The 16,305-nt window shown below is 47.2% G+C and overlaps 1 protein-coding gene across 6 annotated transcripts in view; it reads right to left on the bottom strand.

Moving 5' to 3' along the window:
• The window catches only part of DAB1 (DAB adaptor protein 1), a 403,254-nt gene that overhangs the window by 32,591 nt on the left and 354,358 nt on the right, over positions 1–16,305 (bottom strand). For 4 of the 6 annotated variants that reach the window (XM_074376397.1, XM_074376398.1, XM_074376396.1 and 1 more), the window contains 3 exons: positions 14,094–14,202; positions 5,290–5,838; positions 1,523–1,650 (listed from right to left, as the gene is read on the bottom strand). In XM_074376397.1, the coding sequence (XP_074232498.1) occupies positions 1,523–1,650; positions 5,290–5,838; positions 14,094–14,202 (786 nt within the window). Of the gene's footprint in view, positions 1–1,066; positions 1,178–1,522; positions 1,651–5,289; positions 5,839–14,093; positions 14,203–16,305 lie in introns of all 6 variants that reach the window. The other 2 variants (XM_010958368.3, XM_010958371.3) reach the window with 1 other exon arrangement.

Below are 16,305 nucleotides of genomic sequence, written 5' to 3'. Positions count from 1 at the left end.
TCTGAAAATTGAACACATTTGTCAAGGAGTGACCTCAGAAATCACGTCTGGGTAACAAGGGGTACTTCTGCTTCCTGAGAAAGTTCGCTTCATCAACCCCTCTTTCTCTCGATCAAATCAGATGTATTGAAATTCAAGTGCCCAAAGCCACTTCTGGGAAATGGAAGGACACCCCTCTCCGAGGAGCTGCTGATGGAATCTGAAGTGGTCCGGTGGCAAACCACAGGCTGTCACGCAGGCGCAAACAGCAGAGCCTCAGGGGCGAACAGACGTGACCCGTCTTTGAGCTTAGAATTTCACTTTTGCGGCGAGGAACGGGTGCGGGGCCCTTTTGGCCCGACACAGTGGGCTACTGTGCTCTTACATCTCTATCAGTCTTTTTTTTTTTTTTAAGCATGTCTTAAAATTTTTTAATTTTTTTGTTTTAGGCAGAGAGCTAATTATGTTTATTTATTTATATGGAAGGACTGGGGCTTGAACCCAGGACCTCCCACGTGCTAGGCATGTGCTCTAGCACTGAACTATACCCTCCCTGCTCCATCTCTATCAGTCATTTCAAGCACTGCTTGTTTTTGTTTCTTGGTTGGGCTTCTGTGTGTGGGTGGTGACGTCTTTAGGTCTGTGGCGTGCGGGCCAATGCAGTGGCACATCGTTTCAAAGATTTTAAGCATCTGGACCACAGCAAACGGAGCAATCATCAGGGTGAGCAGAACATATCCATCTCCGAGTGTGGGTGCTTTTCAGAAACTGAAAGTAGCTCTAACCATGCCTCATTCAATCACCACCCCCCCATTCAGATCATATCGTGAATAATACAGCATGACCACGCCCCACTCCTCATCTTTACCCCTACCCTCCCAATATATATCCAAGGTCATGCATCCATGAGGAAAAACAAGGCAGAAGACAGACACCAGGCATGGAGAGATGGCACAAACATCAGGGCTAACGCTCAGGCCAGGAGAGATGGTGCAGATGTTAGGGATGCGACTTTAGAGGGAAGCAACAAGTGGAGGGGAAAGCAGATGGCTTCAGGGTGAAGGACATCAAAGGGACAGATACCTACCCAGACCTGTGCTATCTAGCTACCGGCCTGTGGACTTATATTACCACCACTGGGCTCCCCACTGGGTTCACCAAATGGATCACTGTTGGATGAGGCCTGTGACCCCTCAGGCTAGAACACAAGAAGATAACATTTTTTTTTTTCCTTTTTCATAATTGAAAAATATAAGACAGCTGGGCATATTTCCATGCACACGTATCATCAGTTATCCTAAAGGAGGCAGCGTCTCAGCTACAGGACGCCACTGCCACAAGTGTGAGAACTGGTAGTAACAATTTCATGAAAGGATATCGGATTTCAGCTGCTCATTTGAACATAAAAGGAAACCCCTTGAGAGCATAAGAGTCTGAGGCAGTGCTCTTTTCTACGTCGGTTTCCTCATGTATCGTCCATTTCAGAGACAGAGGCTTTAAGTTTAAGAAAAACCGAACCAGAAAGAACAAACCGGTCACTTACAGCTTCCTGCTCTTCGCTTTTGCTGGGACTTTCGAAGCCCTCTTCGAAGATGTCATCTGTGGTTGGATCACTGGCGTGGGATGCGGATGATTTGGATGGAGAGCTCTGTCTAGGGGCTGGGGTTGGAGCTGCACGGAGACCATGCAAAGAGAGAAAACATCATAAATGTCTGGCGGTGACCATTTAGACCCCGCAGACCCTCGGGGATCTGGTTACACTGAGTCAAATCCCAGGAGCCCTCCTCCTGTCACAAGTCAGCAGTTGAACACTTTAGTATCTCTTCTGTACCTACTCACCCTGTCTTCTCACATACTTGACGGTCAGGAAGGAGCTGGGCCACAGGGATGGGTGAGACTGTGGCTCTTAAGGGATGATCCCTGCATTAGCTGCATCAACCACATCTGGGAACTTGTTAGAAATGCAAATTCTTGGGCCTCACCCCACAGAGACCTACTGAATCCCAGACTCTGTGCTTCTGCAGACTCAAGCTGAGAACCACTGGACTATGGTTTTCTTTCTTCTCTCTTCCTTAACATCATGCAATTATTTCAGTGAGAATAAACAGATTAAGAGGACAGCGCTATGCATTTACTGAGTGCCTCCTACGTGTCAGAAACCACCAGAAATTTTATAGGCAGTATCTCTAGTCCACAGAAAGCCTCTCTGAGGTAGGGGTTCTCCCAGTTTAACCAAGAAGGAAAGTGAAATTGCTAAACTGCTCGAGGCCACAGAGTTGGCAAGTGGCAGAAGCAGGCTTTGGATCCTGGCACATAGTAGGGATTCGTATCCTGACACATAGTAGGTAATGGATAAACACATGCTGTGTAAAGAGTGTCTCAGTGACCTGGGAAGATGGATGTAGCTGATGGTTAACTTTTTCCTTCTTCCACAAGGAGATGCATTTTCTGTCCTGACCCTCCCACATTTTCCTTGTCTCATTTATCCCAGTGGTTTATAACAAATCTGCCACTGGAAACTACTCTTTCGATAATTTCTAACTTGGCATTGAAAATACCCATCACTGGCTCAGCCCCGAGGGAGAGGGGCGTGGCTTGATTTAGTAACTGACTTCCAAAAAACATTGGTAAGGCCTCCCTGCCATGACTTCCCAGAATTTACAGAATCTGGCTGCTTCTCAGACAGTGAGTGATTCTAAGACGTGGTGAGCTGCTTTTGCCTCGATGAACCTCTCTCTAGAATGACGGTGCTGTTTATTGTGTGCCAGCAAGCCAGACACTGGGCGAGGCACCTGGCATTCATTATGCCCTCGAGCAGAAACGCCTCAAGGTGGTATTGTACCTGTCGGCTCTTTTCTGGAAGAAACTGCTGCTCAGAGAGGTGAAGTGTCTTCCTCAGAGCTAACGTCACAATGGAACAGGAGCGCTGGGATTCACCACAGATCGGACACCATCCAGTCCACCGTGCTTTTTTATCCCTATTCGTGGTTTACCTGAGGTGCCACTCCACTCGAAACACTCTAAAAGTTGATGTTGACGGATCAGAGGCTAGAAAGATCATTTTCACTCATGTTCTTTAAAATAAAACAATGAGTTGCTTTTTAATTGGAAAGGAAGCCTGTTTTGTTTCATGAGATGATTACAGAACAAACCAGCCAGACTGAGAGAAATGAGAGAAGCTTTATGAAAACACCTTGATATGCAGTGCATGCTTCATAATGATTCATGTAATTTGAGTCTGAATTGTGTTTGACGTCGCTCCTTGCTTACTGAAGGCAGAGAGCCCTCACGGAGCTGCCCACGCTGAGAGGTGCACTGCTCGTACTTACTGGATGGAATCATGGGTATATTAACTTGAAGTTTATTTATGCAAGTGTCTTAACTTTTAGAAGGCTTTCTAGAACACAGCTATACTCTAAAACAGTGGTTCTCGATCTGGGGCAATTTCATTCAATATCTAGTGTTATCTTTGATCATCATGGCTCAGGGGAGAGGATGCAGGCTACTGCGTGTCTCGTGGGTAGAGGCCAGAGATGCTGTTCAACACCCTACTGTGCACAGGGCAGCCCCACAGCAAAGAATGACTTGGCCGCCAATCTCAATCGCGCCAAGGTTGCAAATCCCAGCTCTGAAACACAGCAGTAACTGAGCGGCCTGTGTTTTGCTCCTTTCATTCTCTACAACCTTTCCCAGATGCCTCCCACGTGCGAGACACCACGGGAGCATCGTGAGAAGCGCAGCAACGTGAGGACGATTAAGGCATATCCCTTGTCCTTAAAGAACCTCAACTTTCCTCTTTTATTTGTAGCTGGCACACAAGACCCTCGAAAAGGGGACCTCCGTTTTCAAAAGGTGCTTGCTTCTTCATGCATGCCTGTCATTTCTTTAGCATTTCGTTTATTCATTATTCTTCAGGCAAACCCTGTAAGTTGGAACTGAATAGAAATGCCCTCACCGTGTAGATCCTATGGCCTGAGAGGAAGCAGGCTGTTTATACACAGAGAAGAGGCTCATTTTCAGAACAGCATTCCCAACCTGGCTGGTGACACGACCTAATTGTGTTAACGTCAGATTTTTTTTTTTTTGACAATTCATGGTATTATTGGCTAAGCAGCCGTCTGTATCATCTGTGACAGTAATAAAAGCGCCAAGCTCATTGTCCCACGAGCCTTTTCCTTCCCCTTATCAACTGTCAAGGCACGAACTGGATCACCAGACACCTTCCCGGGGGGATGTCGACCAAGCACAGGTGTGCCCAGGTGTAACTGGATTCTGACTGGCTGAGTGGTTCTGGTTTCCCAGAGGCTGGCAGCAGAAGAGTGAGCTGGGGCAGCATCACTGAATGCCGGAACTAGAAGGCACACCTCTATCCACGTCAACTTCCTCATTCTACCCAAGACACAGCGGAGGTTAAGGGATGTCACACCTTTGCCCAAAGACACAGCTTGTGGTGGGGGAGCCAGGATTAGAACCCCGGGATCTGCACAAACCCACTCAACAGGCCATAAAACTGACAATAAAAGTACTTCAAACTCTGAGAGGTATAAAAGCTTTAGTACACATACCACTGAATCCTTTTTATAACCCTCAGCCTAAGATAGATGAGGAAATTGAAGGTCAAATAAATAAAATGACTTGCCCATCAGCACAAAACTAGTCTAATTCGGCTGCTCTCTGGATTCCGGGTCCAGAACTTTCTGCCACACCACCATTTTTTCTCTTTGACTATCCAAAGCTTTGACTCAAATTCTGGCTTCAATGATACCAGTTGCATGAGGCCTTACAGCTGCTGTATCTCGGGCCTAAGGTTTCGCCTGATCTTAATTTTCTATTCTATTTTTTAAATCCCGGTTCCGAACGTTTTTAAAATTCACATGCACCAGTCGTTTTTATTTCAATAAGCCAAACGCCAAGTCTGGGCGTCCGAGCTGGGATATACGCACAGGAGCGAGTGAATGAGCGAAAGAGCAAAAACGGTGAGAGGCAGTGACACGGCAGGAAAATTACAGGCTTGGGCTTAATTCTACCCCTTTCTCTGCGCCCTCTGTCTTTGAACCTCACTCTCAGCATCTGTCAGACAAGTCTCACTCTACTTGCCACCAGCACCGTTCGGAGGATAAAAATAACCAATACAAAGCGCACAGCGAAGGTGCGTCTGTTGGAACCGGTACCTAATAATGAGAGGCTACTGTTGGTAGCAGCAGTATAAACAAAGAGCCCATTGAATGCCCCTGAGATGACTCCTCTGACGCCAGAAACAAGGCATCAGCTGTTCTCAGTGGGTTTATGTTGCCAAAGAAGGACACTCACGTGAGTTGGTCGACGGTGTGGTAGAAGTCACGGGGGTCAAATTCAACTGCGAGATGTCAAAGTCATCACAGTCGTCTGTATCCTGTGCCACCCCGACTTTGTTGAAGTAACTGGAGAAGGCCTCTGAGGTGCAGGTGAGGGAGGGCTGGTCGGGTTTGCGGGAGGGCACGGGCGGAGGCTGGGCCATCTGGAAATCCTTAAACATCTCTTTTCCCATTTTCTGCCTGGGCTTGTCGGTCTGCGGACTGGACCTGGCCGAGTCACCCGTGGCTGGGACGGTGGCCAGGGGGGTGAGGGGACCTGGGAACATGGCGGCTGGCAAAGGCATAACAGTTTGTGTGGGCATGAAGGCGGCTGGCGGAAACTGCCCGGCCACGGCGGGCCAGGGCTGCTGAGTGGCAGGGAAGAGACCCGGCTGGCCCCATGCGATGGGCTGAGCCCCTGGCATCACCTGAGCGACTGATGGCTGAGCACCCATGGCGATCTGCTGTTGGACGAGGGGCTGCTGGCCCCAGAAGGATGGGAGGACGGCGCCCATTGCAACATAACCTGAAGGGACGAAAAAGAAGAGTCAGGTGCCCTGGGGAAGAATCATTCATGGAGCCAAGTGACTGTCAGAAAGGTCCTGAGCAACTCATAAGTGCCCAGCTGTGAGTGACGATGCTCTCCCGGAGCTGTGGTCAGCGAAAACTAAGGAGATGACTTGTAAGCAGAAACTAGAATGCGGGAGGGAGCAAGCCGGGCAGGTATCTTGGGGGTAATTAACAGTATTGCCGTGGTTCTTAAAGGTCTGTGACATCACATAGCTTCAGCAACCAGTGTGGCTCAGAGGGGACTGGGCAGAGCACCAGAAACCAGGCACATTGGGGCTTGACTCTTGCCTTCCCTTCCTGCTAGACTGAGGGCATTCCCAAGCGCTCAAGCTCCCTGAGAGCCAGGCGCTTTGTTGTAAAGCCAGGTGATAATATCTTCCTTCTCAGCACCGAAGCAGTGTGCAAACGTGAGTAAGAAGCAGAACGTTGGAGTTTTAGGTTAAAACTCACATGGCCACTTCTTATCTATGGAATTTGGGGAGAGTTAAGAAGTCCTCTAAGCCTCTCCTTATCTGTAAAATGGGCGTAGAATACTTTCTGCCTCCTTGGGTTACTTTAGAGATTAACTGAGATTACATGTTAAAGGTAGGAGGTGGTACACCTGACACAGAATGAACATTTAATAAACGTTAGCCATTAGAGCCTATAAAATAGCTTCCTTGATATACAACTGACACACAGTAAATGGTAGCTCTCGGTATTATTATTCCAATTTTAGAGATTAAAAAATGTACATTATTGTCTACTCAAGAGCATCTCTTACCATGACATAGGTTGGACACTGTAAAACTCCAGGGAGTATACTCACATATGTTACCATAGTTTTTGCTATATTATTGCCTTTAGGTGATATATCATCATTTTATTTTTTTAAATTGAAGTATTACTGATTTATAATATTGTGTTAGTTTCTGGTGTACAGCATAGTGATTCAGTTACACGTATACATGTATATTCTTTTTCCTATTCCCTTTTATTACAGGTTATCACAAGATATTAAATATAGTTCTCTGTGCTACACAGTAGGACTTTGTCTTTATCTATTTTGTATGTAGTAGTTTTTATCTGCTAATCTCAAACTCTTAATTTATCCCTCCCCTGCCCTTTCCCCTTTGGTAACTGTAAGTTTGTTTTCTATGGCTGTGAATCTGTTTCTGTTTCATAAATAAGTTCACTTGTGTCATTTTTTAGATTCCACATATCAGTGATATCATGTGCTATTTGTCTTTGTCTAACTTACTTCACTTAGTGTGACAATCATGTTGCTGCAAATGGCATTATTCTTTTTTATGGCTAAGTAGTATTCCATTGTATATATACACCACACCTTCTTTACCCAGTCATCTGTCCATGGACATTTAGGTTGCTTCCATGTCTTGGCTATTGTAAACAGTGTTGTTGTGAACACTGGGGTGCATGTATCCTTTCCAATTAGTTTTCTCCAGACACATGCCCAGGAGTGGAATTGCTGGATCATAGGGTAACTCTCTTTTCAGTTTTTTAAGGAATCTCCATACTGTTTTCATTTTAAAAGGAGCATGAGTGATACTTTTTACCATAATAATAGAAACAATAATAATTTCCACTTATTAAATGCTTACACTGTACTAGGTGCAATATTAAGTGCTTCACATCTTCACAAAATCCTTGCAGGATAGCTCTCATTATCTTCATTTTAGGGATAAGGAAATTGATGCTCAGAGAGGAAAGCACCTTGTTCAGGGTCACACAGCTGACACAAGATGGGATCAGGATCTGAACTGAGATCATCAGCCCCCAAAGCCAGCGTCCTTTCCTCTGGCCCATGCTGCCTCACCCAGATGGCCAAGACTGATTTCTGATCTTAGTACAGTTCGTGCAGCTGGCCTGCCTTGAAGTGTTCTAACCCACTGCAGCTCTGGAGGAGTCTCCCATGTCCTCCCAGGGGTCCCCACCCTTCTCAGGGTGCGATCAAGCCTGGGAGACATAACCAGTCCACGCAGAGAAGAGGGTGAAAACCAGCCTCTCAAAACAAGCATCTCTATGGCTGTCAGAGGAATCTGCAGGTAGAGAGCAATGAGACCAGGGAAAGAAGAGGGGCAGATGTATGTATGCAAGCAACTTCCAAAGGGAAGGCAGGCAGGCTCTGTGGCACTCGGCACGTCCTGGGTTGCTTCGGTGACTGGTGAGCCCAGAGAGATCGTGTGCAGACTGCCTCACTCCTGATCTAGTCTCAGATCCACCTGCCCTTCAACTGACTGTTAAGGGACAGAGCCAAGTTTCAAAGCCAGTCCTTTTCCTTCCAAGGTGAGAGGAGGCCGGCTCCTGAGGGGTAGGGACAGACACACAGGCTTCCTGCTGATGAATCTACTAGAGTTAAATACTTTTAAGGAATGAGACAGGGGTGTTGACAAACAAGACAGACAATATCCTTATCAGATTACCTTGGTCCTAGTGCACTGAAATGAGAGGGGTGAGGAGGCACTGATGCTGACATCTGAAACCTGAAACCTGCTTACCCTGCCAATCACAGAATAACGAACTGACTTGAACCTACCAACAGACTAAGAATCCTGCAACTTTTAAAAGTTTTCTGATTGACTTTCATGGGATTCAGCAGTTCTCAGTGGGAGTGTTTCCGCCTCCAAGGGATGAAAAGGAAACATGTGGGGTGTGTTTTGGTTGCCATGATAACTTGGTCGGGGGGGACAGTACTGGTATTTAAGAGGCCAAGAGCATCGACACTAGACCTCCTATAACGTGTGAGATGATATGCATCACAAAAAAATGTCTCCATTCTGTGTATGATTATTTGAGTATAGATCGTTGGACTTCGGGTTACATGGAAATTCAGTTTCTTTGCAGAGTTTTAATGCACTTAATTTTTCAGGAAAGTAAGAACTGTGTCCATTAAGAGAAGATTGTATTTTGTGTTTGGAACACTGTCGAGGGGTCCACCCACTTGGAACATCGTGGTCCCTGACTGTGGTGTTGGAGGCAACTCAACACTTCTGTACTGATCTGAACCTACACTGATCCTAGTTACAGGTACACACACCTGACCACCGAGTATGTGTTCCTGTGAGGTGGCACCTGGGTAGTTCCTTACTGAAATGCGTATCTTGTTATTACACATTTGCTTTCTTACTTCTTTATATTCCAGTGAGGGAATTATATTGATTTTTGAAAAACTGTGTAGGTAAGTTATGTTCTCTATGAATATCATTTCATGATATTAAAGGAGACATCACAAACTCTTATTATCAAAAGGAATACTGGGTCTGACAGCATAAGACCCGCCCACAGATCTTTCCACCACATCAACCCAGATGCCCGTTTTGGTGAATAGATGGAAGGCTCCAGCCACCAGCCAGACTACTTTTTACCTGGCTTCCACCCTACCCACCTCACTGCCACCAGAGAACTAATCTAAAATGCAAATACAGCTGACCCTTGAAAAAAACAGGTGGGTTAGGGGTGCTGACCCCTGCACAATGGAAAATCTGTGTATAACTCACAGTCGGCCCTCCATATACCCGGTTCCACATTCATGGATTCACCCAGCCATGGATCGCATAGGACTACTGATGTATTTAATGAAAAACATCCACATATGCGGACCCGTGCAGTTCAGGCCAATGTTGTCCAAGGGTCAGCTGTACAGTGCGCCATCATCTTGAGTATAAGGCCCAGATGCCTTAGCTTGACTTTGGAGTTTTGGGGGTCAGCCCCTTCCCACCTCTTCACCCCATTTTCCACCTGCTTTCCCACTGGCATCCTTCCCTGCAGCAGTTGCAAACAACATAACCTGCTCTCTCGTCTCTGCCGGTCCATCTGCCTGGAGAGCCACCCCTACTTCTTCATGTGGCTGTCCCTCCCTGGCTCTTTGAGACTTGGTTCAGCATCCCCTCTGCCCTCTAGACCCAGCTGACTCTCCTCTGGGCACGCGCAGTCTGCTGTGTTCATCTCCACCGTGGCACCTGCCACGCTGCCTTGGAACTGCCCGCTTATTCTGTCTTCCCTTGTAAGACTAGAAAGCCCCTGCTAAGCAGGAAGCTTTTCTTTCTTTCTCCCTCTCCCATGCATGTCTAGCACAGTTCTGGGCACACATCTCCATAAATGCTGGAGAAAGGCTCCAGATAAACGTGAATGAGTAACAGTGGAAAAAACACCGTCAATGCATTTTTCCAAGCATCCAATTAAATTCCAGCATCTGTAAGCGCTATGATCTCTGATGAGTCAGTCTACTGCTGGTGGCAGGTTTTTTTCCCCATCTTTTTTTTTTTTTTTCCTACAAGGAACCAACAGATGGCCTGTGCATACTTTTCTGGAGAGAGCTATTAGCATGTCTCCCTGGCTTCATGCCATCTGCTTCAGACCAAAGTACCATATTCAGAAGACAAAAAAGACAGCAAGGGTAATTGGGTTTCATGTTTGGGAACCTGCAGGTCTCACTCACTTTTCCTGGAGGTGAGGTCCCTGCAGCTGGGGCCTTCCCCAGACCTTTGATCAAAGGCTTTCTGGCCACATGGCACTGAGCATCCCTGACGGGACACCTTGGCGGCAGGGCTGCGGGAACCCCGGACATGCGAAGTCACTGGGAGGCTGCCAGTGTGGCCACTTAGCTTAGTATCCATTTACTCACTAACATTCAACAGAGGAGAAAGGAGGGGGCAAGGAGCATCTGTTTTATGACACGGAATTCAGATCAATCATAAGTCTCCTCGCTGTGCAGTGAAAGGAACCACCTGCATTACTGCCTTACAGTGAGATTTTTTTTTTTAAACTGTTGAAAATTGCAATTTATAAACAGATGCTGGCATCTGGGGACATTATTATTATTATTATTATTATTATTATTATTATTATTATTATTATTATTATTATTATTATTATTATTATTATTATTATTATTTTAAAGCAGACTGAAATGTAAGAAAACACTGAAAACTAAGGGACTCCCCCAACAGAGAACTTGTATAGTACCTCTTGTCTACATTATTTCATTTGATTCATTGGTTCAAAAATAGCCCTACTGGGTGCCAAGCACTATTTATCTTTGGAGATGCAGTGAAGAACACGACAGTTAAAAAAAAAATCGTTGCCATAATGGAGCTCAGATTTTTGTGAAGTTGATCGTTGCATCAAGCCTCTGGGGTAGCTGTTACCAATATCTCTTTAATCTGCATCTGAGGAACCCGCAGCTTCAGGAGGGGAAGACCCGATATGGCGACACAGCACAGGGAACAGAGCCAGGGCCCCCGATGGGCAGGGCCGAGAACGTCTGCAGAGCGCTCACTTAGGTAAACCCTGCCAGGCACCATTTTAAATGTTTTCCTACATGTATGAACTCGTGCAATCCTCAGAACAGCTCTATGCAATGGACTCATCACCCCCATTTTACAGGTAAGTTCCCGGAGGCTCCGAAGCGAAGGAGCAGAGGGTCACACAGCTGGTTGGTGGCAGAGTCTGTGTTCACAACAGAGTACTCTCTCCAGGGTCTTCAGGGTAGATGTGCGACCAAGAGATCAAAGACCTAAACTTGATCACATGCATTGTTTTAAGAAAACATCCCAGGAAGACAAATGAAAAAAATATCGGTAAGAACAAGACGTATTTTCTTCTACTTGAGAAGTCAGGGTAACAGTAGTAATAATAGCATTTTCTACACCAAGCATCGGTAACGTGGCAGCATTTTTCAGAGGCACTTGATTTTACTTCCTCATTTAATTCTCATGATCTTGTTGCCAGGTAAGTATTGTTTGCAATTCAGTTATAAAAATGAAGACACTGGCTCTGACAGGTTAAGTAATTTCCCCAGGAGTCTAAAGCTTATAAGTAAAAGAGGAGCCAGGGTTCACCGCAGGACTGTCTAGTGCACCGCACACCCCAGTTCACTTGCCATCTCCTTGTCACTGACTGGGCTCTTAGGGACAGGGAGACAAAGATTCAACCACTACACAAATGTTTAAAGCCAGTGGAGGGAGGGAAAAGGCAGAGTTTAACATCAGCTGAAGCCCAGTTCTGCTTCTCAGCATAGCTGAAGTAGAGTAAGAAAGTGAAAACATGCTAACTGAGATTAATTTTAGACTTTCATTCTAAGAAGTGAAATCCTGGAGGTAATGTATCTTTTTTCCTTTTTTCTTTTTGCAGCTGAAGAAATTGAATGTGAAGGTGCGGGAGTGGCTTGTCCACAGCTTGGAAACACAGCTGGATAAATTGGAAGATTATAAAATCCAGGCCTTCGACGCTCTAATCGGGCCCTGGGCTGGGGAGAGGGCCCAGTGCAGAGCAGTGCAGGTAGGTCTTCCGGTATTTGAGTGAAATACTAGGGCTGGAAGACACGCGAGACTGCAATTAGCCCCTCTCACTTACGAGAAGGGAGTGGAGACTGCAGGGGCCGTACTCTTGACCCTGACCCCTTCCTGGCTCCCATCACACCTCTGCATGAGCCCCTCGCAGCCACAACCTCCATTCACACCTGCCCTCTGCCTGTTCCAAACCCCTGCCCTGCTGCACGTATTTTTCTGTCCACACCACTTATCACCTCCTATCAGATTACGTACGTTACTCATTTGCATGCTGCTGTCCACCTCCCCAGTAGAAACTAAGCTCTCTGCGGCCAGGGGTCTGTGTCTGCTGTTTTCACGGACACGACCCAGACACCTAGAAGAGCACCTGGCCCACAGTGGGGACTCAGTGAGTATCTGTGGAATGAACACACCTGCAAATTAGTGAGTTTGATGCCTCGAGTTCCCATCATCTGTCTTACTATATCTTCAAGGAACAAATTATGGGGACAAAGTGTGGATATTCTGAACACAAGGCTGAGGCACAGGGAGGGAGTGCATTTCTGATAGAAAGCTGTCATTCCTATTTAAAATGACAGATTCTGTTACGCTACTCCCAGGGAAATTTGAATACCCATTTTAGGTAAGGAAAACTGGTCACTGTCACTGTCTCATTCTAGGGATGGGTAAAAGAGATGTGACGGGGAAGCTTAGCCACTGAAGACATTTCTAGGCTACCTGTAGATTCTCAGCTGTAAGTCAGATCTGGTGGCTACTAATCTCCGTAGCTTCTAAAAGTTCATAATGACCCCTCAGCTCACGAGGAATAACTATTTCAGAACAGAGTATGAATTTTTAATTTCACTTTGAGCAATAGTGAGGTTTGTATTTGGTGGCCAGAATGTGTTTGTAACACTATGTAATTAAAAGTAATTATTTATAGAAAAATGCAAGATATTTGTATCCTAAGATATTGAAACTCGATTTGTTACTTGTAAGAATAAAATAGGAAAAGAAAGAGGAGGCCACAGATTTCAAATCAGTAGTTTGTTTCTTGTTGTGTAGGGGGGTAATTAGGTTTATTTATTTATTTTTAGAGGAGGTCCTGGGGATTGAACCCAGGACGTTACCCATGCTGAGCATGCGCTCTACCACTTGGAACTATTCCCTCGCCTCCTCCAACTTGCAGTTAAAGGGGAAGAAAAAGTCTTTAAGGCTCCCGCGTAGGAAAAAAAGCAGAACTAGCACCATCTTTGGCCACGTCCAGGTAGAGCGGACTGTCACACAGGGAGGCTGATGTTACAGAAACAGGATGCCTCAGACCCCACCAACCTGGAGCTCACCTGCCACACTGCTACTGTACATGTTTGTTATATAAGAAGTATGTGTATTTCAAAGAATATTTGGAAAACAGAACAAATCCTCTCTAAATCACCAAGAGCCCCATCACCCTCCCAGTTCACTGTTCGCAGTTTGCTCTGTCACTTAGGTGTCCCCCTTTGCATGGGGAACCTCCCCTTCCTTAAGTCTCCACCGAACAAGGCAGAGCACTTCTACCCGTCAGCTCTCAGAACGTCTGTGGAGCAGACTCACCCCCTCCCCACGCCCACCTCCCCTCCCTCTGGCGGAGGCGAGTGGGAGGAAGTGGGCCTGCACTGACATCCCTGGCTGTGTGTGTGCTAAGCTCCGGGAAGCTACACACCCGAGTGACCTGGAATCCTGACCTTTCAGGAGAAAGACATCACTGAATTCCAGCCTGCAGCATCCTCGATCTTTGTACACCGACAACCCCCGCCCCCATGGCAGCATCTCAACGGCGCGTGAAGAGTCACCAGGACAGATGGTGGTTCCACAGGTGTCTGGCCAGAGTTCGGCAGTTGGTTCCATCAACCGCTTCTCTTTCCTGGCGAGGGAGGCTGAAGGAGGGCGGGAGAGGGCTTACCTGAGGGCACAGCAGTGGCGCCGAAAGGTACGGAACTGAACATGTCTGCACTCGCCGGAAGCGTCTGAGGGGAAGGCGGGGTAAAGGCCTCGCCTGGAGTTGCAGGAGTCTGTCAGACAGAGAGAGGCAGGGGTGCGTGAGGCTCCTGGGAGACCCGGCTCAGTGGTGATCGGGTTGGGAGGCAGTGGGAATTAAGGGGGCGGTGCTGTAGGAGCAAGCCGCAGTCCAGGCCACTTACTGTGGTTCGCAGACCGTCAGCTGGTTATATCCCACCTCTGGAGCTGCTGTGAGGTTTAAATGAGACCGTGCATTTAGATCACTCAGAACCACGCTGAGGCTCAGCAAATGCTGGCCAGTATCATGACTTTTTAGTTTGAGCCCTGACCTCTTGGGGGTATTCCCAGGCCCTCAAATTACCCCTTATCTGGCTTCCACCCTTTAGAGGTGGTCAACTCAAACTGACATACCCTCACTCAGGACCTACTGCGTGCCCAACCCAAGGCTGTCACTAAATACACACTCAATAAACAGACAAAGATTAGTATGTGGGCCGAGACCCTGGGGTCCTGGTGCCTCCCAGCATCCTGCCTCTACTTGCCTTTGTAAAAATAAGTAAATATTCTCAAGAAGACCATAAAACAACAACAACAACAACAAAAATGATGCTTGAGTAGCTGCAAACTCTAGAGCCTGGCCCATGCTGGGACTCCAGAAAGGTGTGCTGCATGAACTGGTAGGTAAGGTGAAGGCCACTGAGATAAAAACATACATACTTTTTTTTTTTTAAAGGTCCACACCCATTTACAGAAGCCTTTGCTTACAGAGTCTGTCTATTTGATGCCATAATATCCCATACTTTTTCTTCCCCTTGGAATAGACTGGGGCAAGCAATTAATCCTGAAACCACGGCAATTAGACAAGGCCATTTTTAGACTAGCAGCTTGCAGGATGTGTGGCATTGTTCTGAGGATTATTAAATATCCATTTGGAGGGCACTCGGGTTCAGAGCTAGAAACATAGCCATGAGCTGCTGTGTTAAGCGCTTTTAAACACAGTCTGTGCCAGTCTCTTTTCCCCCTACGTGACCTTGGGCGAGTAACCTGCCCTCTCTAGAACTCAGTTTGCTCATCTGTAAAATGAAGGGGATAATTTTAGATCTCACCAGACCTTTCTGGCTCCGTGGCCCCAAGGTTGAGATTCCAAGGGCCCAGGATTTAGCTGTCCTTCCTGGGATGGAGGAGAGAGTCACTAGAGCTGTCCACCCTCCCTGGAGACAGCAGCGGCTGTCCCCTCCTTCACGGCTGCCCTGGGCACCAGGTGTCGGGATCTGGGCAGCTGTGCCTAGATTCCCGGGTGGCAGCTGTGGGCAGCGGGGTCTCCTGCCATCTGTCCTCCATGGTGAGGTTACAGCCTTTAATCCGTGAGACACATCTCACCAATGAACCATAGCACCATCCCTCGGTTTGCACAACTGCACGGTGCCCAGGGGAGCTGCCCCCTCCCAGCAGCTTCAGCTGGCGCAGCTGCGGCTGACTGCTCCCCGCCCACCTCCGGGAGTGGATAGGGGAGGCGCCAGAGGGGCCAGCTTGGCTCTTTCCTTTGCCTTGGCTGCAGGGTGGCCTTTGAATGCCTCTGGTTCTCAAAGCACTGGGTTTCTATCTTGCTTCGGTTTTCATTGTCTTTTTCTTCTTTTCATTTTCAAATCAGGGCTCCCTGCAATCTCCATCCCAGTGCAAACAATGAACCAGAGACCCTGGCTGAAACTAGAACTGGGAATCCAAAGCTTCATGAGAAGCTGAGAGAAACCAGCAGGCAGCATGGAAAGGAGGAGGAAACTGAAATAACAGGGAGAGAGGAAGGAAGCAGGAAACGAGAGAGGAGAGGGCAGAAAGGGCGGGGGGAGAAGACGCATCCTTTCCTGGGCCGACCACCTGGCTGTGCGGGTTCTGGGTGGGCAATGACGAATGAGTCATCGTGTCTGCTCTCCTACTGAGTCTCTTGCCCATATTCCCAGCTAGACCGTGTGCTCCTCGCAGGCAGGGACCACATCCTGCTTGTCTCTCTCCACCACCCAGCACAACAGCAAGCGCCCCAGTCATAGCCTGTAACTGCTGATGCATGGTCTCATTTATTTCTCAAAACAGAGCATGTATCACAGTTCCTCTTTTAACAAAAAAATAGCATAGGAAATTGAGGTTTAGAATTGCTAGTT

Source organism: Camelus bactrianus, chromosome 13 (genome assembly GCF_048773025.1).
Source record: "Camelus bactrianus isolate YW-2024 breed Bactrian camel chromosome 13, ASM4877302v1, whole genome shotgun sequence".
Taxonomy (NCBI): Eukaryota; Metazoa; Chordata; class Mammalia; order Artiodactyla; family Camelidae; genus Camelus; species Camelus bactrianus.
This window is presented reverse-complemented; position numbering and strand designations above follow the sequence as displayed.